Source organism: Acanthopagrus latus, chromosome 6 (genome assembly GCF_904848185.1).
Source record: "Acanthopagrus latus isolate v.2019 chromosome 6, fAcaLat1.1, whole genome shotgun sequence".
Lineage (NCBI taxonomy): Eukaryota > Metazoa > Chordata > Actinopteri > Spariformes > Sparidae > Acanthopagrus > Acanthopagrus latus.
The window spans coordinates 17,003,337-17,030,719 of NC_051044.1; the positions used below are offsets into that span (position 1 = coordinate 17,003,337).

Consider the following 27,383-nt stretch of genomic DNA (forward strand, 5'->3'; position numbering starts at 1 on the left):
ACTTTGGAAAAGACAGACTCAATTTTAAATCTGAAAACAACAACAAAACACACACACACACACACACACACACACACACAAACAGCCAGGAATCTGACAGCAGCTTGTCCACTCTTTATTATTAACATTTGTGGTGATGTACACGATTTTTTTTTAACAATAATTCATCAGTCTCATACAATCATAACGTGACTGAGGAAAGAAGAGAGAGAGAGAGAAGCTGTAAAAGGACATTTTCTAAACGTGTCTCCTGTACAGACAGTGCTTGAAACGTGTGCTCAGTAAGGCCCTGCACCCACAGGTAACAAGAAGGAATATGTAGTTTACACACACACGCGCACACACACACACACGCACACACACACATATTTTTTTTTCATATATATGCACACACTCCAGCACTTGTAAGGAAGAGTCGAACATCCCTTTGGCTACAAGGGGCAGCTCCTAATCATTGCTATGACTGACACTAATGTGTCTTTCAGCCTAAGTTATTCTTCAGTTTATTAACTGGATATTGCTTTTACACAGACCTCGAATTTACTGCTATGAGGACAGAACAAATGCTAACTTTTTTTTTGCGGTCCTAGTGAAAAAAAGTGCATTAATCACATTCATTATTACTTTATGTTACATTTACTGCTAAAACAGTCACTTTAAGACATTGATATACTTCACACGGATAAAATCTATCTTCAGAATAGTTTGACTACACAAGGTTATTTACAGATTTGGACAACGGGGAGATTTCTACACGATGCACTCTCAGCAGGAAGTGCCTGATTCACACAGACTAAAAACAAGACAAGAGATGAAACAAGTTTCAATTAAAGTTTATAGCCACACTAGCAGCCCTGCAGGACGGCGATGCTCTGCACACACACACAGACAGATTGATGAAAGTTTAAGGGACACATTTGTTTTAAGAATCTTTTGTGTTTGAGTACAGACTCAACTCAATGTAGTCAAAGTTAGTTTACAGAAGCTCAGCTGAAACCTTGTTACCATATTAACTGGTATGCTAGAATGTTAATATGCTAACAAGCTATCATAACTATTGACTGTGCTAGCATGCTGATAACTTTAATATGTTGTTTGTGGGGGTACGCCAGTGCTAATGATCTTGCCAACCTGCTAATGTTTACCATGTCATTTCCTGCTGGTCTGTTTTCCTACATTAAGCTTGTTAGCATGCTATCCTGGCATTCATCTCAAGTATATCTGAGACTGTCTGGAATTATTTGATATTATAATATATATTATAAGAAATATAACATTTTCAAGTTGGTATGTTTTTATACAATTCGTTTGTTAGCAGGCTCTCTTAGCATTCACCTTAACTGCACCTGCAGCTGCTGAACAAGAGGAACTTTTGCCCTGCAGGTTGTGCCAAAGCAGAGGTCTTGCAGGGAGCTACTTTACTGCAAAAGAAGATAATTTATGTTGTTGAATGACCACAAGACTATGGTCAGGCAACCAACATGTTCAAGTTGGAATAACGGTAACATTATGCTGGGATGGTCTCAACGCAGATTTCCAGCTGAAAGCTTGTCAGCGTTCAACAGACATGCTAGCATGTTAGCATCCAATTGGATTGTTAGCTTGCTGATACTCACTGTAACATTTAGGCATGCTAATCGTCTTTCTGACATGCTAATATTTTGCATGTAATTTTAAGGAAGTTTGCATGTTTTTATACAAACGGCACATTAGCATACTATCTTAGCGTTCTTAACTGAAGCTGACTCAATTATTTTGTGAATTTAAGCGTTGGGCAGGAGGACATTTTGACCTGCAGGTGGCGCCACATGAGAAGTCATGGGATTCATGGTAAATGATCTGCGTCAGAGCAGGTGGTGCTAGTGCGGCTAAAAACAAGTAGACCAGTAAAGCTAAAGTGGAGGCAGGGGAGTGGACGTATCCTAACACCAGGTGCAGCCAGAGGAACACACAGCCCTCATGAACACAACGCAGAACCAGCTGTGGCCCACATAACGCTACACTTCACATGACACATCACCTCCAGCTCCCAGCAGCATTTTCACATCCCACAACAAGAATTAGCTACACAAACTACAAAATAGATAAGTCTTTAAATATACAATTTAAATAAGCTTCACACAAGATGAAAATATACAGTATATATATATATACTGGTCACTTTTAAAAGATAAATCTTTGTTGTTCATCACACCTACACACACCGCAAATATACAGGAATATAAATATAGTCCATTTAGATCCTTAACACCATGGCTTTGAATATCGTGATAAAAAAATAAATAAACGTATCCTCTTCCATGTAAAAGGAACTTGAATGTGCTCAGTTTGAACTTGAAGACAGTTTTGCACAACTACTCAGAATCGGTGTGTGCAAAAATGAAACATGTCCGTCTTAACTTCACCCGTTCAGACTGTCTGCTGGTTTAACAGCAGTTCAACCAGGAGTCACAGATCTGCATCACAAAGGAAACGTGGTGTGACATTACTGTCTGTGTAATTAACACTCAGGGGTTTATTATACCACACGTGAACAGAAACAGTGTGCATGTGTGGGGTTTGAGCGCATGTGTGCATTTATGTTTTTTGTTTGTGCATGAAAGAGTTCAAGACATACAAAAGTTTGTACCATTCCACCATTTTCATTTTTGTTTCTTAAATTCCTTTAATCTTTTGGTCCAAAGCTGATTCTTCTATTTCATGTTCATTAGTTGTTTTTTTTTGGTCCATAGTGAACATTGTGCATTTTTGTTTGTGCTCCAGTATTGCTTAATCATCGCGTGGGACTTATTGAACAGCAGCAATCCATTCCACCAGCTGAACACCTAAAGTTAGTAACTCACTTGTGCGCAGCAGTTGCTTAAAATTGGTTTTGTGCTTTTCTAGGAGGAAGGTCCGAATTGCGTTGAGCAAGGAGCAGGCATTTCTTTCAAATTCACGTGAACAAGCTGTGCTTTCTGTTACTGAAGACTTAGCTGTTCGCGAGGGCTGAAAATTGTCCTTTGTTTATCTTCCTCCCTGGGCGGCTACATGTAAAATGTTGCACTCATTGCACTTTCTCAAATGTGCAGCCCTGTAATGCATCAGATAGAGACATTTAAAAAATCCATACTCTAGTCTGAGTTGTACGCGTCTGCTCTTGCTGCACTCAAAAGTCAAGAATTAAAACAAGCTCTTTGTGGATCACCATCAGCATAATGCAACGTGTCCTTTCTGTTGTTCTGTCATATGAATATGTGGATTTCAAGTGTTTTTGTTGTCTATGATTTTACTCTTTGGTGGAGAAACTGAAATGAGCGATTCCCGCAAGTTATAACACGATGTGAAGTGGTTGACTGCGTTTAGAACAAAACTTATAGTATCCTACAGTGTATCACTATCATGTACACTGCTGTTTACAGAATGAGGGAGAACAATACTGACTACACACAAAACACTGCAGTGAATGGGGGGGACGGAAGAGGATGAAACATACAGTGAATGGACATGTTTATAGCAGCCTTGAGCATAGCTTACAACACACAGAGCTTTGTGTTTTCTTGTTCAGGGCGTTAGAAGTGTGTGTCAGACATACTCTGTCTACTCACTGAAATCACTGCTCAAGATCTAATAGTTAAAGGAGACATATTATGCTTATTTTAAGGTTCATACTTTTATTTGTGCTTACTACTGAAAAAGGTTTACATACTTTAATGCTGAAAGACCACATCAATTTTCTCATACGGTACCGTACTGCAGCTCTGTATTCCCCTTCTTTCTGAAATGCTCTGTTTTAGCTCCTGTCTCTTTAAGGCCCCCCCTCCTGATCTGACTGAGTCTGCTCTGATTGGTCAGCTGACACGCAGCTGACCCTCCACTAACAACAACAAAGCAGCTGAAAACTAGCCACTAGGCCCAAATTATGCAAACATGTGACATGGTGACGTAATGTGATGTCACAAAGTCACAGAATTAAAGGGCTGGATTACTGACAAGGTGTTCCAGGAGCAGTGTTTTCTGTGGGATAGAGGAGCTTCAGTCAGTTAGTGTGGACTTTTTTACTTTCAAGGTTTTTCAACGTGCACAAGAACTTTGGAAAATCACTGAAGCAAAGGAAAAAAACCGAAAAACATAATATGTCTCCCGTAAAAATCGTGTTTTGTGTTAGACTGTGTGGCTCTGACGCACAGTACCAGTAATGGAAGGCAGTGACGCAAACACTGACAGGCTTTAAATCACAACTTGATTAAACTCACATTCATCTCGGCTCACTGTGCCATTGTACTGAGTGAAAACCTGTTCAATCAGCAGGACCCTGCTGGCTCCTCTACATTCATACTTTCAGCTCCCCTGCACTGTGCAGCAGACAGGGATGTGCATTCAGCTGTGTGTGTGTGCGGTGGGAAGGATGTGTGTCTGCTGAGGATCGTTATGCTAAGGCGAAGAAAAGCACGCAGAGCTGCATCTAAAAACCTGTGATGGTAAACACAGAACAGGTTACAGATGTGCAGTCTGTCAATCTCACCCTGATTTCAGTGTTGAGCTTGTTATTCCTGCTGCAGATGGTTCCTTGGTGTTATTTTGTGAAGCGAGGGCGGCTACGTACAGTTTTGTGGTGTAAGTCGGGTGGCGTTAGGGAGACTCTGCGCTGCAGTGACCCCCGGTGGAGACTTTATGGCAGAAAGGTAAACGGTGCTACAGGACTGGGTGTCAGAGAGGTGTTTGGACTGCAGTCAAGAGTCAGACTCTGGTGTGACAGGTGTGGTCGGCGTGGTAGGTGTGGTCGGTGTTGTCGGGCTGATGGCAGCGTTCTGGTAGCCCGTACCGTAGCAGCTGTTTGGAGACAGGGAGTTGGGGTCCAGAGGTTTGTTCGTTCCCGGAGCTAGGTAGGCTTTGCGCGCTGGCCCCGATGATGGCGCCTCGCCGGGCTTGGCGCCAAGGATGGATCTGGCCTCGTCCTGCTCCTCCAGATTAGACATATCCTTCATCATGGTTTTACGGTAGGAGACAGACAGCTTGTTTGAGCCGTCTGATATCAGGTTGAAGCGACGGGCGATGTAGACGAGGGGCAGAGGAAGCATGGCCACTATGATCAGAGCGAAGCACATGGCCAGAGCCCAGGGAGGGTAACTCTGGAAGCGTTCCTGAGCCTGCAGACACACACAGGGTTTAGTGACCGTGTGTCATTTAAAAAGAAAATCGAAAGAAAAAGGATTTTCTAACTGGAGAGTTTCAAAACATTTTTTCGCCTCAAGTAGGCTAAAAATGCATATGATGTTTAAAAACTTAACTTTTTCTGGGATCAGGTGACGTCTTTCTTGATGTTTGTGATGTATATTGAGCAAGACAATGTAACTAAACAAAACTCCTGACACATTTGTCTCTGGGAGTCTTAACGATCAAGTGACAAAAAAGAGCTGTCAACAGCCAAATCTAAAAAATTGCAAAAAGAAAAAAGCAAAACCTCAACCTGAAATGAAGACAGCTGAAAACACACACACACACACACACACACACACACACACACACACACACACACACACACAGACTGACCAGCTCTTCCACCCAGGCGTTGTATCCTGGCGGGCTGATGGCCATCTCTACGACAGTGGCTGAGATGAGCACAATGAGAAACAGAGGGGAGACATACTTCCACAGGTAGAAATAAATCTTGAATGGTCGGAAACCCAACATGTCCTCCAGATCCTGCATGAACCTGAGGAAGCCAGAGCAACAACATTACAGTTAGGACCGCGTATCTTTATATCATTTCACACTTTAATGCTCCCGTTCTGACTCACGGTCGTACCTTTTCGTGCCGTAAATCCAAGCGACAGACAGATTTTCCAGGATGACCACAACGGTGAGAGGCAGTCCGGCAGAGTAGTCATCAAACATGGTGACAAAGTAGTTCCCTGAGCGCTGAACAAACAACAGTCCGCAGAAGAAGGCCACGATGCAGCAACACACTGAAACAAAACCCAGAGACGATGAGGAATTAGTGCTCATTCAGAGTTAAAGATGAGGAATGGACAAGATTCTGCTCTGATAGATGAGAAACTGGAAAATAAAATTACTTTATTGTTGGTAAGTTGTTTAGTTTCCTGCAAGTGTTTTTGCATTCAGTACACTCTGAGCAATAATACAGCTCCTAATGCAGCCCGCTCCCTGTGGTGCTTTGATGCTGTGCTGAATAAGGAGTTTCAACTATTAGCATAATAGGGTGTCATTGTGGAGGTTCACCTGTGAAAAGCTCCTTCTGGACCTTGTAGGTGTCGAGGACGGGTGTGGTGATGCCTGTCATGGTGCCGATCATGCTGCCCAGCCCGAGGTTGATGAGCATGAAGAAGAACATGACTGACCAGAACGGAGATGCCGGGAAATGGGTCATGGCTTCCGTGAAGGCGATGAAGGCCAAGCCTGTGCCCTGGACTGCCTGCAGAGAGACGGCAGAGGAGGTGCGTCATCAGGTGGGAGCATCCTAAGGATCTGTGTCGGAGGAGGACTGTGACGTAGACTCACCTTGTTGAGCTCGTCCTCCAGGACGCAGGGCTCCAGACCCAGCTGGGCGAAGCTGCCCTCCTTCACTGTCTTGATGACGCCGTACATCTCAGCGTAGTCTGCGGTGGTGAGATGGGTGAAGTTCACATGTGGAGGTATCAGGTCGTGACTCAGGACGTTGGAGTTGAGGTATCCCAGGATCTTCTCTGCATTCCTTCCGGAGTAAAAGGACAAAATCATGAAGTTTATGACATGAGGACTGTAACCATGGTGGCCAGCAGAGGGTTTGTTTTTGCAGACGCAAACTTACTCTACGACACACTTCTCATTCATGAGGTTGGCCTTGAAGCCCAGCACAGCGAAGACCACCAGCGTGGCCAGAATAGAAGTGAGGAAGTTGATGATAGAGACGAGCACGGCGTCAAAGTGACAGTTGTTGTCGATCTTGTTGTAGCTGGAGAACGCTATGACCCCTCCGAACCCCAGACCCAGGGCGAAGAAGACCTGGGTGGCTGCCTCCCTCCACACCTGGGGCTCCAGCATCTTCTCCAGCTGTGACAGGCAGAGAGGGATAGTCAGTATTTTTTTTGCCAGACATGGTCAACGAAGGGGAAGAAGCAGCTCTGCCAGTCTCACCTTGGGGGTGAACATGTGAGCGATACCGTCCACTGATCCCTTCAGCATTAAACCCCTGACCAGGAAACAGAACAGCACCGCGTAGGGGAAAAGAGAGCTGAAGTACATCACCTGTGACACAAAACATACAGTCAGGAAACGGAAACACGTCATATTTTTCTCTCGTCGCGCCGTCCATCCTCTCCGTTACCTTCCCAGAGGAGGCGATTCCTCTGATGACGGCGAGGCAGACGATGATCCAGGCCACCAGCAGAGAGAGAGTCATCTTGATGTTGAGCCCACCGCTCTCTGCAATGGTGCTGGTCGTGTTCAGAGTCTGGCGGTACCAGAAATATGTCGTGGCGGAGCTTTTGTCGCACTCTGGCTCCACAACTGAAGGGGGGGAGAGGGAGGCAGAGAAAATGGGTGTGAAGATGCAGCAGTGAGGCTGAGGTGTCGCAGAGAGGCCAGGAATATAATGAGATTGAGGATGTTTGCTCAGGGTCTACATCTCAATTCCCATCTGGTTTACACCTCTCAGATGTACGGGGAGCTCAACAAGGTCATCTGTGTGCTTAGTATGCCGAGCGTGAACCTCCAATTCCGAACAGCTGAGATTTTTACAGTGCACACGCAGGACATCCTCTTAGTTACCTTTGAGAGATGACATATATACTGTGTGCAGCTCTTCATAGATGTTTGACAATCTTAATTCATCACTTATGATTTACTGTCAGGTTCCTTTGTGATGCATTATGTGTCACTCTGGGTGCCGATGTATAAGAAGCACACACACACACACACACACACACACACACACACACACACACACAAACACACACACACACACACACTCACAGTGCTTCTGTTACTGCTGTCCTTCAGCGTCAGCGTCCTTCAGTCTGAATCTCTGCTCCCCGTCTGTTTGCCAGCAGCCTCGGCAGGGCTGAGTCATACACATGCTGAGTGTTTCTTGGCTGCCCCTGGGGGTTATGTTATTATCGCTCCTAATCAAACTCCAGAGGGTTTTAATCTGGATTATGTCGTGACAGAAAGTTGTAAGCGAGTTAACACAGTCTGTTTGATCTGCTTACTGCAGGTGTGTCGATAAAGGAGGAAGCTGCAGGGCTTCACGCGAGGCGAGTTCAATCCTAGAGCTTGTAGCCTGGTGGCCCAATGAGGAATAACTCTGGGGACCATAGACAGGGACTGACTATAACAAGGACACGAATGGATGTATGCACTCTTGATATTAAATGATAGCATCATCTGCTGTGACAACATTTGATTCAGTAAGTGGGTAATAAACAAAAACATACACAAACTGGTCAGTAATAGAAACCATTTAAGTACAGCTTAATTTGACATTTTTATGTTTCATATTATTCTGTCCTTTCCTTACAATGACAAATGAGTCACACTGTTCACTAAATATATATTTTTTAAGAATAATTAAAGATTTTTGCTCAAAGATACAAAATTTCAGCTTTTGCTAAACTGGATCAATGACGTGTGACTATAGTGGAATCTTGCGTCATCGCTTATTTGGTTTATATAGAGAAAGAGAGAGAGAGAGCGATGGTGGGTGCGATCACTGCAGACAGGTGTTGGCAGTCGGACCAGAGGGGAAAGTTTAACACGGTTAGGGTTAAGTTGTATGAGTTGCTAATATTGATGCTATTGCTAATCACTGCTAGTTATATTGATCTTTCCAGAACGTCAGGGTTGTTGCGATGGTAATAACTAAATATGACAACAAACCACAACCTCATTCTCTGTTTGAGAGGGTATGTGACCAATTTGGAAAGTTGAAGAGCCCCACAATTAGATTATTAACTGGCAGAAGTCTCAAGTGTGAACTCTTTGTGGGCCGCACAACACAGAGGATCTGAGTATTTTGATATGGCTCCAGAGGTCTGGATCCTGCTCACTTTGGTGTTCGGTGTTTCTAGAGTGCCACCATGAGGTTCACAGTTTTAATTTTATGGGAAACATTGGATGCCATTCCTGCCAGCCTCAGTTTTACTTTGTGTACTTTGTGTGTGTCTAATTTTACTTTGATTAATTTTTCTCTTCGCTGTGTCTTTGAATGTTGTTCTGAAATATTTATCTGCTCCATGTAAAGCAATGTCTGTAAATCGCCTCTGTATTCGAAAGATGCTACATACGTATATAAATAACTTTCTTTGTCTGTTGGTTAACATTAAATGTCACTCACTGGCAAGTGTCCCATTCCTCCTGATCGGGCATTCGCTCCATGGCAGAGGATACTGAAAGGACTGGAAGAAGTAGAAAATGCTCCAGCCGATGATCACATTATAGTAGAGACCCACAAAGCCACATACCTAGATAGACAGACAGACAGACAGACAGACAGACAGACAGACAGACAGATGGTTAACTATTGTTTGTTTGTAGACATTTCACAGAATTCCCTCTTCTAGGTGACGTAAACAACCAGCATACATAACAGTAAAGACATCCTAACTATAAGGTGTCATGCGCTATATACCTCCTCTACATTGTATAATGAGATCTGCACAGAGTGAGGAAACTATGCAAATGAGGCAGCGTGCTTTCTGCATGTCCCACGTTGCTGTCAGTCTTCTGAGCAGTCGTGCCAGCCAGGACACTCACAAGCTAAATAAGGTTGAGGAAAGCATGAATAATTAAAGCGCTCTCTTTTCAACACTGATCTTCCACGAGATATTTATAGCTGCCTCTGCGCCAGCCCTGCAACTGGAAAGAAAGGCTACCTTTCACTCTGAAACACGTCGATACCTCCCATAAACCCAAGCGACGCCAAGGCAGAGAGAAGGCTGTTGTGGTGACTCCAGATGTTACTGTAACTTTATCCTGCCCACTGCCATGTTGATTTCATGTTTCCATAAACATACATAAGGAAGATAGATAGATAGATAGATAGATAGACAGATAGATAGATAGATAGATAGATAGATAGATAGATAGATAGATAGATAGATAGATAGATAGATAGATAGATTGATTGATTCACAGTCAATCATTTGAATAAGATCAAAATCTGTGCTTTCCCCCCTTACCATCAGACTGGACACTCCTATCCCGCCCAGGCTGGGACAGACGTAGTTCCAGACCCCGATGCTCCCACGTCGGATCTTCTGACCCACTGCAAGCTCCAAGAAGAAAAGCGGGATGCCGATGATGAGGAGAAGGATGAAGTAGGGAACCAGATAGGCGCCTGGAAAACAGGGAGGCTGTCAGTTTTTGCAGGCCTCCTTCAAATCCAGCATGTTGTGCTTTAAAATGATGGGTGCATTAGGTTACATCCATGGTTTTATTTACCTGTTAATAAATGTAGTCAGTAACGCAATCCAAGTATCACAACATTGAACTAATATCACTTGATTACTTTTCTGTACTTTTTGACATGTGCTGATGAAGAATAATAGATATCAACAATAGTCTCTTATTTAACTTGTGAAGTCAGATTTACTTGTTGTTGTTGTTGTGAGACTGTTGTCATGTGCGCACATGTGTGATTACAGACGAGTGTATCATTCTTTATTTTCAAAGTTGAGTCCTATGTTGTAGGAGTACATCTTTCTGTACCAGAATACAGTTCCTTTGTTTGTATCCTGATTGCACAATCCTGCTGCATGTACTTCGTTACTCCCCATGCTTGGTTGAATTGCACGGTATGTAATTAAAGCCACAGTATGTCATTTCTGCCGCAAGTGGTCTCTTAATAAAAACAAAGACATTAATAGCGCAGCATCGAGGGACAACCACCATTGGGACTATCAGAGTAATGTTAACAGATGGTAATGTTTGACAGCTTTATTCATCTTCTGTTTAGTTCACCAACTTCCTTCCTCACTCTCTGACCCATCATCTCGTGTTTTCCTTGAACTTACAGTGACAGGCGAACAAATGGAACAAACAGTTACATTCAACAAAACTGTGGATTTTCACTGAGTCTGAACCAACTAGGGATTACCTGCTCAGCTTTTTTCAGTGCCAACATTTATCCGATAACTTTAGCTACTAGTGACTTTGCAGATTCTGATTGTTCAGTGTTTTCAGATTATTACTTGTGACGTGTAACCAATCAGAACTAGTACTGCATCAGCAAATCAGCAATTTCTCATAAGTTTAAAGCAACATTATGTAGAAATTGGCTTTCTATGTGATTTGGCTCCCCCCACAGTATCTACATCACCACTGTTATAAATAAAAACCCAGGTCTGTAAAGCCTGAAACACTCCGGGCCAACCGTTGGCCATTTGAAGCCTTTGGGGAGACTGGGACGAGTTTGGGAACAAATCTGTTCAGTGTGTTCAGCTGCGCTGGAAGCTTTTGGGACTGCGTGGAAAGCGTCTGCTCCGATTCAACTTGCGAAGTCTGAGAGCGTTGGCTGTTGGCTATCTGAGCCACTGGATACTCTGATTGGTTGTGTACTAGCTGTATGACCATTCTGATTGGCGGTGTGCTAGCGAATCAGCACGGTGTGTGGGAGGGGCGATAGCTGAGGCAGAGACACCGTTCACCCTGTTACAAGACACTGTGCCATCAACATGTTTTGAAGCTGTTATTTTAAGGTCAAAAAGTTACATAATGTTGCTTTAACTTGCAATATAAGATAAGAGATATTTATCCTCCTGCACCAGCTCCTCTCTTATAAATCGCCCTTGCCTCCACCAGGAATATTATTGGAAATTTCATTCTAATTTTGATGGAAGTCTAAATTTGTCCCTGCGCCGCTTTAATCCAGGGACGCGTAATAAGGACGCAACTGTGTTTCATGTGCAAAGGGTGAGTCATCATCCGGGACTTATAGCAGGAAAACATGCACTAGCCTACTATTAATACTTCAAAAGCAGGAATTACATACAGTGGCACACACGCGTTTGATAGAGGGAGGAGTAATGAGGTGGAGAGAAGAGATGGAGGCGAAAGGCTAAATCGAGACCGCTGAAATAGAGAGGATAGTGAGGTTAAAATGTAGTGAGGTGTGTTGGGGCTTTGCCAGGGTCGTCAGATCAACCTCTAAATCACAGGTTATTTAAACCGGAGCTTGATATAGTGAAAATACAACAGATAATGGAGAGAGAGAAATGAGGGACGAAGTGACGGGGAGGTGAGAGGAGCCCACACAGCGATAAATCCCAAACAACACGGGCCTTTAATGTGTCTGTAATTGGCTGCCTGACAGAAAATTACGGTGTGAGAAATGGCCACTCGCCAGGTCACATAGCCTGACCGGTCTGGGAGTCTAGTGTCAGTAAATTGTCTGTAAAGGCAGTAAATCCTGCCTATAGGCCGTAAATCAGACACGGGCGGTAAAGCAGCAAACACACAAACGTTTAAGGAGTCGATTCGACGTTAGCAGAAGCACGTCAATCAGCCCGTGATGTCGAGGTGTCTCTCCCCTACAGTGGACACGGGTTTACACTGTGTATGCCTCCGATTACATGCACCGAAATAAAAGCTCATCGCTATACAGTTACAGTCAGGATTTTTTATCGAGCTCCCTGTGTACCAGGGTATCAGTTCAGCCCGGCCCGCGCTGCCGGCAGTAGTAATCAATAGTGCAGCTATATTTAGACTTGGCTGTTTTCTGCACATTACAGCTGCTCTTTTGGCACTCCTGCCCTGAAAGGCAATCACATGTAGTTTGTGATGGTTGGAGGTTCTTAAGCTGCTAAAAGTGAAAGACTGGTAGCCAAACAAGGAGCTGAACAGATGTTGACTTCATACATGAGCAATCTGGTGACGGAAAGATTTCAACAGCAAATCACTGGCGTTCAACAGGGCTGAGAAATAGGACGAGAATCATCTTCATGTGATGTGTTGTTTTTTTTTCATTCTTACCATATGTAAAAACACAACTTTTCCATGAGACAAGTATGAGATCTTTTAAATCCATCTACATTCTGCGCATTCTGTACATTTATTTTAGGTTTTATGTTATTTCTATATCAGATATTTTGTCACTGTAATCTGTATTTTCTTGGATTTTACATGCAACATCTATTGCACATCCCTCTTCTGTGGCTCTTCCTGAGGCTTCTCCCATTTTCCCCCTTTAAAGTTTAATCTTTTCTTTTTCTTTTCACTCGAACCATGGATCTAAGGACAATGGATGTCATGAACTGGACAACTGTTAGACCCTGAAGCAATGTGATTTGTCACTTTGGGAGATATAAATAAATTGTCTTGACTTGAATAATGAATTTGGAAAACAGAAACAATATCGTGTAACTTGAAAGTTGATAAAGGCCAAAACTGAGTGAAGTCAAGCACATCACTCTGTAACTTTTGTGCTTCTTGATACAAAAGCAAAACTCGTACAGGTCTCCTCTGCCATGACTAATGTAAAAGACACATCTGTCTGACATAACATCATTTAGTCCGATTGAATGATCTCCGACACCAAACCCAATCACTCTTGATCACTTGATCAAACAAAGCCAGGCCTACTTTGTTTCTTTAATCAAATGTTCGCCCTCATATTTATCCCTGTTATTCTAGAATGACTAAAGTATCACAGTGTCAGTTTTTCCAATATCAAATAAAACTTATTTAAATACGCTGGATATAGATGAATCTGAACAAGATTCATGCATTACTCCCTTAGAAATTCGTGAAAAGTGTGGAAAAACACCCAATCTCACAATGTTAAAGAAAGTGAGAAACAATTACTAGAAAATTCATTTATCCAGATGAGACCAAAAGTTGATGGGGTCCATTCTGGGCCGAGACCCATCCTCCATCCAAGTTTTATGGAAATCTGTTCTGTAGTTTTTGTGAAATCCTGCTGACAAACCAACCAACAAATAAACACGGGTGACAAGAAAACCTTGTTGGTGGAGGTAATTTGCGGTAAATACAAGTACAGCTGAGGCTGATGGGAATGTCATTAGTTTAGCAGGTTTTAGATAAATTAGAAGCTCAAACTGATTATAGCACCAGATAAAAAGCCAAGGGATGAAAGTTCTGAAAATCATTCTGAGGAGGATGTGAAATCCTGCACCGAATCTCATGACAATCCAGCTTTGTTGACACATTTCAGTCTGGACAAGATGTGGCAGTCAAAGGATGAAGTAATTAAACCTCTTGTTAGTCTACTCTTTGCTGTTTTCTGACGATCAGGAAGAGCTGAAAAATGTTGTTTTCTGTATTGACGTGATTTTATATGTGGAAAATCACATCCATTACACAAACTTCAGCCTACTATGTGGAGATCTTTTATGTGATCATACAATCTTTAAAATATTCCGATGTTATCTGTGTTTATCTGTAAAGAAAATTGGTGGAAACTTGAGCTATCAGCCCCCACCAGTGTCCCTCAGTGTCATTAAATCTGCCATATTGTCTTTTTTTTTATCAACCATCACAGGGGTCAGGGTAATATTCTAATGCTGTGGACTTTAAATTAAGATGAAGTCAGTGATTTCCAAAACATCTGAAGGAACTCTGTGTTGGATGTCGTTTGTGGAGCACAGTGACGGTAATGTGATCCGTCCCTTTGTGCCACTGACTCACCTCCTCCATTCTTCTGGCACAGGTAAGGGAAGCGCCACACGTTCCCCAGGCCCACAGAGAAGCCCACCTGGGCCAGGATGTACTGCAGTTTGCTGTTCCAGGCGGGGCGCCCGTCATTTTCGGGCACCTCCAGCTGCGGGACTTTCTTCGCGGCGGCCCCTCCGACGTTCAGGGAGCTGCTCTTGTAGTCGAGCGGTTCCTCGTGTGCGAGCAGGTCGGCCACCGACTCCGTGACGTGCTCATGGCTCTGCTCGCGCTGCGTCACCTTGCTGTTCTTAGGCATCGGGGTGGGGAAGGGGGGGCGGGGGTTGGAGAGAGAAAGAGATAGGGGGACGGAGACTGGTGCGAACAGGAGTGATACAGGCAGAGAGTGTGAGAAGAGATGGATGGATGTGGCAGTGAGGGAGGTGCCGGAGAGTGATTTCAGGTCAGGGGCTCAGTCCTGCATCAGAGGAACAGAGAGGTCACACAGTGAATGTGCGTTTCAAGGACATCGTCTAAATATTATTGGAGACAACATTCCATAAATAAAAGAAGGTTTCACAGGGATCATATAATGTACAGTCGTTTTAAGCTTCCTTTTACAGGCTGTGAGCCTTAAATAAGACTTCACACAGGTGCTGACACAATTATTCCTCCATTTAGTGCTTGGTTAGGCCTGTAATAAGGATTGTAACACATGGTTATGTCTCCCCAGAGCCTTGAAAGGTGTCAACATACAGACAGGAGACCATTTATCACACCTCTGTATTAACTCAAGCTTCACTTTCAACAAAAAACTCAACAGGGAAATCTTTACACTGTAACTGAACACAACAAAAACAACAACAACAAAAACCCTCCACCACTTCTCTCTGTCTCTCACGCAACATTTTTTTTTGCATCAAAAAAATTCCCAATCCTGCAAATTGTTCTATTTAATTTCCCTGTTCCGCAAAGCTTAACTTTAGCAAAGCTTTTTTTTTTTCCCCCTCTCTCTGTAAATCCCCCGTAATCCTCGGAAGCTTCGCAGCAACATCCATCCTCACCCCTCTCTCTCAGGGAGTGGTTGGTTCGACCCAAAACGTAATGGAGGAAGTGAACATGATGCTCTGGATGAAGTGCCGTCATGTGTTCCTCCTGATCCACTTCGCGAGCCCCCGTGCAGACTCATTACTTATTGAGTGAATCGTTCTCTGTTATAAAAGTGTGACGTGCGGCGAAATGTAAAAGCTGTGAAGCCGGTGGGTTGTTTGAACGCTGTTTCACATGCGGGGAGGAAAAGACAGAACAGAAAAAAAAAAGACTGTGTATGAAGATTTTTGTTTGTCTGTGTCAGTGGTGACAGATTAAGTCCCCATCATCCTGTTACAGGATGAAGGAGGAGGATGATGCTGCACCTCCCGTATGATGCAACAGCAGTGATGCACACGAGCCTTCATCGTCACTGCTTACATCAGACGAAAACTCAAACTCAAACTCCAGACACGAGAGAGCCGCAAACACTGGGAGAGTCCTTACCCGGTGCTCAGACTGTGCATTTGCTTCCCTCACTTACATATTTTTCACCGCCACAACAGATCTCCTCCTCTGTGCATATCAAGATGAGCCTATGATGTAATAATCCACAGCCATTCACAAGTCTTCATAATCCTGTGTGCATTAACAGTAAAGCCCCCCGCCGCTGCTTTTCTGTCTTGTCATTCAATCCCATCCGACAGTATGCGAGACACGTAATATCAATCAGGGGCCGCCTCACCCAGCCAAACACGGGGCACTCTGTAAACACATCAACTCAGCCAACCAATAATCCAAAAACACACAGCTGACATGACCCCGGCCGGCGAACGGTCTGACAGCGTGGAGGGATTTCATGCCACAGTGAAGGCACGTTTTACACGGCAGGAAGAAGCCTGCGATGTGATCTTTCTCCTGCGCTGGGCACGGCCTCGAAAGATGATCTACTCTGTCAGCACTGGGAGAGCTGCTTTACCCATGACTGTTTAACCTGTGCCTTCTGCCTCGTCTTTGTATATTTTTTCTCATTCTGCTTGCATCATTACTACCACTATCTCCAAGCCACATAGCGTGTGTCACTTCTGCTAAAACCACGATGAGTTGGGCACATCCACAGCAGAAGGGGCTCTATAGACTCATTTTCTGTATAAGGACAACAACTCCATGTTCTCCATGTTCTCGGACATGTCGTGTAGTATCTCGTGATACTTTTAGGCTGTATAGCGATACACAATATATATCACAATATTTTGAAATCTCCTCCTCACCACTTAGAAAATGCTCGGATTGGGCAACAAAATCAAACATCATGCTATTTGTTGACGATGTACCCTGGTGTTAACAATCAAGAACTTTCACAATATCAGATTTTCACTCCACGATTATCTTGGCCAAATGAATTCATGACAAAGATATTATCGTGTTATCTCTGGAAATTTGGGCAGAAAGCGCTAGCAATCAAATCTATCTTTAACTTTGTTTACTGTGTCTTTTGTCTGTTTTTGGCGAATGAATTACCAACAAAATACAAGCATGGAGAGAATCTGTAACTGTAACTGTAAAGCACACAAAAAACCAATTACAGTCGATTACTGGCAATGAACTCATAAACAAAAGATGAGGAACATCTTCATTGATATTGCCATGGAAGTGTTATCAACAACAGTATCAATATTTATTTTTTTAAATTCACAATTATCATAAATATCGCGATATTACCACACTGGTAATGTCAATACAGCACCATTTTATTAGGGATGACTTATATAACCCGAAATCACATTGAAAGAGTGGGCTTTACAATCTGTACAGTGATCGACATCCTCTGTCCTTTGACCCTCGATCCAAATATCCAAAATCTGAGATTGTATCACTATACCATATTGATTTATAGCCTGACTGTGGTACAGCTGAAATTGACAATTACTAAAATGTAAAAAAAAAAAAAAAAAGGTTTAAAAATGTCAGTCGCAATGTTGGATTGCTCGTTTTCTAGAACCAACAGTCCAAATACCAAAAGACATCCTTTCACATATGACACAAATGACATCCTGGAATAAAGACATGTTTAGTTTTTCCAAATGTTTTGGCTTTAAAATCACTGAACGTAGACTTATTGTCTCAGCCCTCGCAAAGACACACCATTCAAAGCAACATCACGATCACCTGAGTGACCGTAAATACCACTGAGGATCTTTCTCACACCACTACAGCACGCTTTATTATCCCGAGCATGCTTCTGAATCAGAATCCCTGTGAGGAACTAATTCTTCACTCTGGTGCCTTTCCAGCAACAACATGGTCAACGCAGATTAAAGCCTGACCACTTCTCACTGAGAACACACCACAGAATCGCCATCATCTGTGTCTATGTCTATCCATGTCTAAAGTTACATTTTTGGGTAGAAAGCGCCAAGGTTTCAACCCGCGTCCAGTCACACATCACATCATGTAGCAGGGTGAACCGGAGCCGACCCTGCAGGTATCATCTTCTCTGATCAGTCTTGTTTAAACGTCCAGGCTTGTTCATTAATCGATTACTGATCGAAGTCTGATCACACGCTGCAGTTAGTGGTTAATCAGCTGTCTTACTGGAATTGGCACAATTTTCAAATCTACTGGCAACATCAGATCTCCAAACTTTAAACACTGTTGATGTAAAGCATCAGCAAATCAATTATCAGGTTGTTTCTTGATGAAGACTCTTTAAACTCCAGCATCCAGCTGCACACGGCAGCTGTGACGCTCCTGGATGCCGCTCACTCATCAGCACCTCCACACGGAGCACTTCATGTGACACATCTGGTGCTGATGCTGAGAGCAGAGTTCTCATCTTCACCGCTCGTCGCGAGTGATGCGACGACTTTTATTTAACCCCCCCCCCACCAAGGTCACACACGATTATTCCCTGACCCCTGGTGTTTACCCGAGCCCACCTCGGTCACGATGCACATTCTACACGATCGTAAACAACTTGACAGGACTCGAAACAAGCGTCGCCCTGCGTGAAGAAAAGCAAGTGGAACTCTTTAGCAGCTGTCTGTGAACTTTCCGCAGGAATAAACATCCTTTATTCTTAAAGGGATGTTAGAATAATAATAATGAAAAAAAAAAGATCTTTCTTACCGTGAACCTCGTGCAGCGATCAACAATATCCAGGCTGTGTTCTGAGCACAGATGTCAGAGGAAATCTGCAGAGAGGCATGAATACATCCGCTGGCCAGCACTTGTGGTTGAGAGTGAGCGCTCGCAGGACACTGGAGGACGGAGAGAGCATCACATGCCGCTCTGCCTACAATTGACATGCAGGGTGGAGAGTCCGGGACGCACCGTGACGCACAGAGAGCCGCTCGTTACCAGCAATGACAAACGATCACCTGCCGCTCACTTGTTGTCGGACACTTCCGGCCATCATCGCAGCGCGGGAAGGTGGGGATGCTGAAAGGGGGTCAAAAACTGTGCGCGTGTTTGTCAAGGTTATCCACTCCTACCTGAGGAAGTGAGTGTGTGACGCAGCTTTCGTCACACCCCATCCCGATTGATAAAAAATTGAAGCCATTCAACCCTCCCCTGTCAGGATAGAAGAGAAGAAAAACAAAACAAAACAAACAAAAAACACAGTAAAGGTCATAAGTAATAGTGACGTGAGGTCAGAGCACAGTATTAAGGGTCCACACGGAGAAACAGATGAGCTGTGTCCTTTTCCCGCTGCAGGACAATGAATGAGCATCAATAAATTAGTTAAATTCATCATAAATGCATGGACAATGAATGAATTATACAGAGAAGGGGGTAAAAGAAGGACATTTTGTACTTGAAGAAGAGAAAATGTGTTATTATTCTTGTTATTCTGTGTTTAATCATTCTCCTACTCAGATCGTTGACTTAAAGGAAACATACTCTGCTCATTTTCAGGTTCATCATATTGTTTTTGGTTACTACTAGAATATGTTTACATACTTTAATGCCATTTATTTTCTCATACTGACCAGTTCTGCAGCACTGTGACCCCCCCTCTGTCAGAAATGCTCTGTTTTAGCTCCTGCCTCTTTAATACCTAGTCTGCTCTGATTGGTCGGCTCGCACATGCCTGAGTCAGCACCGTTTACAACAACAGAGCAGCTGTGCTACATCAGTTCTTACAAGACAAACTAGGCACTGTGCATGATTTTTGCAAATGTGTGAGATGGTGACATAGTGTGATGTCACAGAATTCTCTCGCTGCATTGTGGGTAATGTAGTCCACTGGCATTGCACTGTTGGACTCATTATGGACAGTTTAAAAACAATTGATCATAATCTATACAGCAGTGATATCAGCTTTTTTATTCCACAACGTTCTTCTTCCTTCTTAAAACCTGGTGCCTACATTACCCACAATGCTATTTAGCCACTAAGTGACAGAAGTCTATTCTCTTCATCAATAACTTCTCTTCATTAATCTCTGACTAGCTGCTTTATCTCCCTCATCAACCTGAAAACCTTTGGACTTTCACCGGGTGGTCGTTTCTCTATTAGACGCTGGACACGCGACATGGCTGCAGCAGACACAGTCACCCCAGGGACCATAAATCATGCACCAGCCGCCAGAATATTTTTTTCATGCCACCGAGATAGAGGAGGAAGAGGCCCATTTTTCATCCTGACTGTATGGATTTATTTTGTCCCCCACGTCTGCCTCCTCGGTCGTCTTAATCAGACGCGTTTCCTCACTTGCTTCTTGATGTTTCTTTGTCATCTGCATCATTATCATCATTGTGGAGTTTGGTCTAAGTGATGATACATAAGAAAGGGGGGCAAATATGTGGAATTGCGTGACTTTTTACTCTCCTTAAGAACTAAATCCAGTTTGACTAACACACTTTGAACTGACTACATAACATATGACCTCTACGGGGCGTTTGAATCACTGCTCACATCTCATATTCTTTGAGATTATTCGCACACCTGAGTGTAGCATCCGAGATGAGCTCAGAGTCCGATCTGTCTTTCCTATTTCTACATCTGGTCCTCGCTCGGTGACGCTTTTGACGCACCTTCTTTGAGCTGACTACCGGGAGCAGTTGCTGTGGCAACCTCAGGATCATATGACAGACTTTGCCTTGTCTCTGCACTCTCCTTTCTGCATCCCGCTCTCAATAAATTGTTTGTGAACAATGTGAAATGAGTGTGTGACCTGCTGGGTCTGAAGTTTCTGTGGCAACCTATAGGTGACAGGTTGGAGATCAATATTTATTTCAATCTTTTAGTCATGAGTTGTGCTATGCTGATAGCTCCTCATCCACTGTGTCACATCCCTTTAGACTTTTGTCCTTGTTTGTGGATTAAAGATCTGTAGTGTTTTCTCACCCCACATTTGATTTCACAACCTTTTATCACCTCGTCTCTCGAGAGAAATTGTCTGACAAGAAATATCAGAGAGGAAAACGGAAGGCATATCTGAAACAAGCTCGACCGAACAATAAAATCTGATAAAACCAGTTTATAAACGAGGATTGCAATCACAGAGCATGACAATCAGATGACTGTAAACTAATACTTCCACAAAAACTAGTAGCAGATGCTTCAGGACATCTGCTAAGTGGACAGCGGTGTGTCGCTCAGTGAAACACTCACATAATGTTTCGAGGATTTATTAAGCCTGCGTCAGCAGCCTTGCAGGCCCGTGGGACTGCTGGCACAGCGGCGCTGCTGCCCTCTCTGGTTAGCAAATGACCGAACAGTCCCATCTGGGCTGGAGGGTCTGCAGCTTTGTTCTGCCTTCACTTACCACATGTCCTCTCACCCATAGCTGCCTCTATTGCACATACTTCCACTTCCCTCCCATTAGGTCGCCGACTTTCTGCACAGTCAATTGCTAGAGAGCTACAAACTTCATGTGACCTTCAGATTAGCCCAAGTACAGTACGCAGAGAGCTTCATGGAATGGGTTTCCATGGCCGAGCAGCTGCAGCCAAGCCACACATCACCAAGTGCAATGCAAGGCGTCGGATGCAATGGTGTAAAGCACGCCGTCACTGGCCTCTAGAGCAGTGGAGACGCGTTCTCTGGAGTGATGAATCACGCTTTTCCATCTGGCAATCTGATGGACGAGTCTGGGTTTGGAGGTTGCCAGGAGAACGGTACATTTCAGATTGCATTGTGCCAACTGTGAAATTTGGTGGAGGAGGAATTATGGTATGGGGTTGTTTTTCAGGAGCTGGGCTTGGCCCCTTAGTTCCAGTGAAAGGAACATTGAATGCTTCAGGATACCAAAACATTTTGGACAATTCCATGCTCCCAACCTTGTGGGAACAGTTTGGAGCGGGCCCCTTCCTCTTCCAACATGCTATTGCACATACTTCCACTTCCCTCCCATTGTGATCAAATGCAGACGGTGTTATTGACTACAAATCAAAAGGTGTTTTTTGTTATTAGTTACGAAAACGTCATTTAATATCGACAATTTTGGATTTCTTCAAAGTAGAATATTGAAGAAATTGGAGCTTAAAATTTGGAGGGGGCCAAAATGTTTGAGTTTCTCCATTAACACCTCAAAACACTTTCAATGTAAATGAAAAGTATTTTGCACATTCAGCATTTTGTCAAGTAAAATAACCCTCAGGCGGAAGATACAATGTTGAACCACACGCTTGCATAGACAACCGGCTGCGTCGTGAACGTAGCTGTTCACATACTCGCCTGTAAGCTATGAATGTTACTGGAAGGCACCACTAGATGGCACAACTTAGCTTGTTGTCCCTGCTGCTGATCCTGTCACATCCCCATACTGGCCCTGCACTGCCCCTACTGCTCATGTTCGTATTGCAGCTTATGGACGCGCGACGTTATTTTTTTGAGGAGGCGGGCAACAGATGCGCTGAGCGAATGCAGGCTGAGGGTTGTCAAGAACAAATATATCATCTGCCTTACAAAAAAAAAATGTCTGGCGCAAGCTATGAATGTACTGCATGAATTCTACAATATGAGGATGCTGTAAATTAACTTAACTTTAATCTGATTACATGTTTTTTAAATGTAATCTGGACTGATCATAGTTACTTATTTTTGTAATCTCCAGTTAGTCAATTACTTCTCAACCCTGACGACTAATTAACTCAGCGTAAATCTCAGCTAAACAGCAGCGAAGCTTCCCCGACAGTGTTTCCCATCAGGGTTGAATGTACTGCCTTTCAGCATTTCTCCAGCAGTGTGGATGCTCCTTCACTCGTTTTTCTCTCTGTGAAGTTTATCTCTTATCTTCACATTTTTTAAAAACCCTTTTCCTTGTGGCACAATCCCGTGGTCCTCGCTGTCTGACGTCAGCACCCTCTCTCTCTCAGCACGTTTCCAGCCCTCCCTGCTGTTCACCTTCAGTCGCCTCTAACTTCTCATCTTCCCCCACCGCCGCTTTGCAGCACCCGCTTTCTTTTGTCTGCTCCCCCCCTTACGCCCCTCTCCACTCACGTGCTCTCATGCATTCTGCATCTGCACCGCCACATCCGCCCAGTACTTTTCCTTCACTCCAGTCTCATTTATATTCTCCCCTCCCCATCCTTTTTACTCCCCCCACCTCCGCCTCCCTCCCCTCCTGTTTCTCCCCTTGTGTTTTGCGCTGTCTGGGTCACTCTCAGCACCTAAAAAAAGCCTCAGCCTGCGATGGGCTCTCTGGTATCGCTTATCTAGTCCATTATTCTCAGTACACGCACTTCAGCAAACATAATTATATCCAAATAATTCCTGCTGTAAGCCAGTGAATGTCAGCACTTTTGGCAGATGTGAAGGGATGAGTTAAAGCAAGTAATGTCTGTCAGGCCCTCTGTGTTCAATGCACTAATTCAACTGCTCTTTTAGCTGAGGGGGTTAAAGTTCATCGACGCTGGTTCGAGGTGTGTTTGTCAGACAGGCTTGTTCTCACGCTGCTGCCACATCAGCCTCACACAAACACCCGCATTAGAGCTTTTGTTATTTCACAAAAGAAATCCAACTATTTCTGGTTCGTGCTTTATCCAAAGACGCATCCTCACAGGATTGTAAGCACCTCCTGCTTTCCCAGAATGCATCGGTGCGAGGGGATGTGCTCGTGTTGTGCAGGTGTTCAGACGGTGGAGTAAGTGGGTCACACTGCAGCGCTTCCGACTGCGGGGACACGCCAGGATGGTTGTGATAAAACGAAGCACCTTGTCATTACATTAGCATCAAGATATCATGAGAAACACAGAGGTGGATAAAAAACAGCTGGGCGCCGTGATACACTACAGTGGGTGATCCACACGTTTCGTCCAAAGGCTGGACAGGTGAACATCTGGTTTGTCTATTGGTTGCATGATGACAGAAATGGACACACCGATCTGTTACTGAGCATCTGTCTCACATGAAAGCAGCGGGTGCAGTGGGTCAGGCCACGCTGTTCACCTTAATGTGACACGTAAAAATAGAAACTCATTAAAAGCTGTTTTCTCCCCTCACTAATCCTTTGCAGATTTCCCCTTTGACAGCTCATTAACAAAAAAAACAACAAAAAAAAAGCCTGCATGTCACTCTGTTTCGGATGGTTGTTAACAGATGAATCGCCTATCTGTTGCAGCATATTCAAGGTTTCATGTGAGATTTGGTGACTTTGAGACGGCCTACAACACCACTGATTGATGCTTCCAGTTGGTTTTTGACTGGTATTATCACTCATAATTCCCTTGAATGAGTCTGACACCTTTTTTTTTTTTTTTTTTTTATGTAAGCACAGTTTTGTTGAGGTGCTTCACCGCTGCATGACTGCTTTGGTTGATCCACAAACAACTGACCTGGATATTGGAACGAGATTTAAGGCAGGAACAAATATCCCCCCTCATACTGTCTTTGTACACACTTTTAAACCCATTTTAATACTGGGTGGCAGATTGCCTTGCTGGGCCTGCGCGGGGTCATGTGATGGCCTATAGAGGAACTTCACCAGATGGTCTCTCAAAGAGGGGCCAGTCCAGCTCGCAGGGTTGAGGGCAAAGCTCCTGTCCCCATTTTTTTGGGCAACATAATCCTTTTGAAATACCCCTGCAGCAAAGCACACTGCTTATTTATTTATTTATTTGACTAAGAATTGTTGGTGCAACAACAAACAGGGTCAGACCTGGTGAGACAAAAGAGGGATACAGATTAAAAGTTGCAGATGATCATGTTTGTCTTGGATACATTTTGTTTTGAACAGGTGAAATTAATTTATAATTCTGTGATAGTCCTAGCAGAGAAAACAGCCTTTCATCGGCAAGAAGTTTGTAGTTTTGCGAATCTCAAACAAACTAAGAAGAAAAAATGGTAATTAAAAGTACACAAAGAGAAAGATCTTTACTGACTTATTTTTTTCATGCCAAAATAAAATAACTTAACAAACTCTCTTAGTTTGCTCATATGTGGCGGAGTCTGCCACCTTTCTAACTTCAAACAGTGTTCTGGGGACCTTATTTTTTTTCTGAGAACAGCTTGTTTATTCAGCTGTGTCAAAAAAAATATATTTCTGAGTGTGTATTATTACATCATTAATAATGTAAATACTGAAATAATAATCTGAGTTCGAATTTCTCCTCCAAAACTACAAAGTTCCCCTTTTAAAGGAGAAATAAAGTGGTGCTTGAAGTTAATGAACTGTCAGCTTTTCTGTCCATAACTCATGACAATTTAATAACTGGACGACCACCGTCTCCTCCTGCTGTCGCACAGCAGAAGGAGGTGTAATCCTACGCGTGGGAGCGCCCTACATACATGCCTCAGCATTTTTATTCCTGTCTATTATCAGTGATAATAGAAAATTCCACACGTCCTAAAGAACCCCACTGACTTCACAGATTGATGTAATGTGGATGCTGGCTCAGGGTGTAACACAGCTTGGGCTGGTGCGGCGATGGTAAGCGACGCTTTCTGGATTTGTGTACAGGAACAATATGTACCGCATGAATAATGTACACATCTGATGTGTTTGTTGCTCTGTCTAAATTTGGATCATGTTTCCGTATTTGTTTGTGGTGGAATTTTAGTGTTTGTGCTTGATAGAATAGAAATACACAGAAAATCAGTACAAATGTGTCAAAGTTTAACGTGTGATAATAAAAATCTGTTTCATTCGTCAAACTGAGACCGATTGAGTTTAATTTGTTTTGGAAGGCTTGAGAGCACACAGGATGTTTCACATTCATATTTTCTGTATAATGGTTCCTACAGGTTTTATGCTGAGCAGTAATACAGGACATTATCCATTACAGCTCCTCCTGGGAGACAGACTGGACATAAATAGAGACAAACTGGCTGAGTTTTCTAAGTGAACAGTCTCCCTCTTGGCAGCCACTGAGTCCACTTTCTCTTTACAGTCAATAATCAGGATACAAATGTTTTGTCAGTCTGGACAGTTAGGACTCTTCCCGTCTGTTTCAGTGGTGAGCTGCAGCTGGTGTGGTTGTTGGGAGGATCCTCTCTGCCCCCTAGTGGTGACTTGTGATCATTCCGTATCAGTCCTCTGTCTCATTTGTTAGACACAGTCTGATCACTTTGAAACACAGTTTGAGCTTTTGTGTTGTCATTGTAAATGAAATGAATGAATGAACAGTTCTGCCAAAAATAACGAGTGGGACAGATACCGCACCAAAATATAAACACTGTCACTGACTCTGCAAGCCAAATTCCCCTCTGGGACATCAAATCTTTACTCCAAGCCTGCTGTGTTTAGCCCACAGTCCTTAAAAACACACAGTATTAACACTGTGTCACTTGAATGGATAATACAGTGTGGTGGATGTTGTGGATAACCACTGCAGAAATACTCATAATGTATACTGAAAAAGGGCATACAATATCCTTTCCTTTCCTTAAATAGTCCACTGCGAGTAGAAGTCCTACGTCTAGCTTTACCTTACTCACGTTACTCACTGACTGCTTTATACATTGTTGAATAGTTTAATCTGCAGCAAAGCATAATATTCTATTAAATCACATGTCAAAATGACAAAAAAACAAAAACAAAAAAAAAACCAACAACATGTTTTTTGCTCAGCAGGAATGAAATTTGGGGGAAAAATAGACAAGTAACTAAAGCTGGAAGACAAATTAAGTAAAAATCTTTGCTTTTGAAATGTACAAATATAAGGAAGCATTAACTGGACACATTCGAGTGAACTAATTTAGGCCGGATTTTTACACTATAACAAATGTTGCACTTAGTTGCACTTGACCACTGTCCACAGCACTTTGTTTCATGCATCTTACTATTGCCAGAGCAGCTCCATCACAGTGCAGACACACTATAATCTTGTATTACTTATTCCCAGGTGGTCCATGACTGACATGACATGACATGACTGTCCCGGCCTGCTACACCTGCTATTCTAATGCAAACAGCTTGTTAAATCCTCCCTGTACATACGTAACACCCCTCCTCCACTTTAAATGAAGTGTTGTTTTCCTGCAGTGTATTGCTCAGTCTGTGTCCTCACTTCAAGGGCACGCTGAAGCCGTCCTGAATAACACTTAACTGAAAACCATTTGTGTTACTCAAACTCTGTTGTGCGACACCTAAGTGTGTGTCAGATCAACTCACGCTGTAATTACATTTATTAAATTTCCTTCAACACGAATATTTGGTTGAATCTGACTGTTTCTTTCCACCTCATAATCACTAGTTCTCTGTCATTTTAAAACCAGCCCCTCAGCCTTCAGGACTGTACTTTGACCCCACAGCAGGGCCGCACCCTTGTTTATAATAGGCGAGCGGTCTTCCTGTTCGCACGAGTGACAACCTGTTCGGC

The 27,383-nt window shown here is 43.4% G+C and overlaps 1 protein-coding gene across 2 annotated transcripts; it reads right to left on the reverse strand.

Moving 5' to 3' along the window:
- Positions 1 to 112: 112 nt before the first annotated feature.
- On the reverse strand, positions 113 to 19,052 carry LOC119020363 (sodium-dependent neutral amino acid transporter SLC6A17-like). 2 transcript variants are annotated; one of them, XM_037099608.1, is made up of 13 exons: positions 18,949 to 19,000; positions 18,745 to 18,875; positions 14,623 to 15,064; positions 10,158 to 10,315; positions 9,314 to 9,440; positions 7,307 to 7,488; positions 7,117 to 7,227; positions 6,791 to 7,032; positions 6,502 to 6,694; positions 6,223 to 6,415; positions 5,789 to 5,948; positions 5,533 to 5,695; positions 113 to 5,129 (listed from the first exon to the last, which is right to left on the reverse strand). In XM_037099608.1, the coding sequence occupies exons 3-13, from the start codon at positions 14,903 to 14,905 to the stop codon at positions 4,713 to 4,715; spliced, it is 2,229 nt and encodes a 742-aa protein (XP_036955503.1). In that variant the 5' UTR covers positions 14,906 to 15,064; positions 18,745 to 18,875; positions 18,949 to 19,000; the 3' UTR covers positions 113 to 4,712. The 2 variants fall into 2 exon arrangements, with proteins under 2 accessions (XP_036955503.1, XP_036955502.1); XM_037099607.1 differs by having other exon boundaries at positions 18,745 to 19,052.
- Between the last annotated feature and the right edge of the window lie 8,331 nt (positions 19,053 to 27,383).

What these genes read in the sequence shown, in the direction of transcription:
- LOC119020363 (XM_037099607.1), bottom strand. Translation starts at nt 14,905, where the DNA reads ATGCCTAAGAACAGCAAGGTGACGCAGCGCGAGCAGAGCCATGAGCAC. An exon ending in GAATCGCCTCCTCTGGGAAG is followed by an intron (nt 7,228 to 7,306) that starts GTAACGGAGAGG and finishes TTTGTGTCACAG; the next exon opens with GTGATGTACTTCAGCTCTCT. An exon ending in AATGAGAAGTGTGTCGTAGA is followed by an intron (nt 6,695 to 6,790) that starts GTAAGTTTGCGT and finishes TTACTCCGGAAG; the next exon opens with GAATGCAGAGAAGATCCTGG.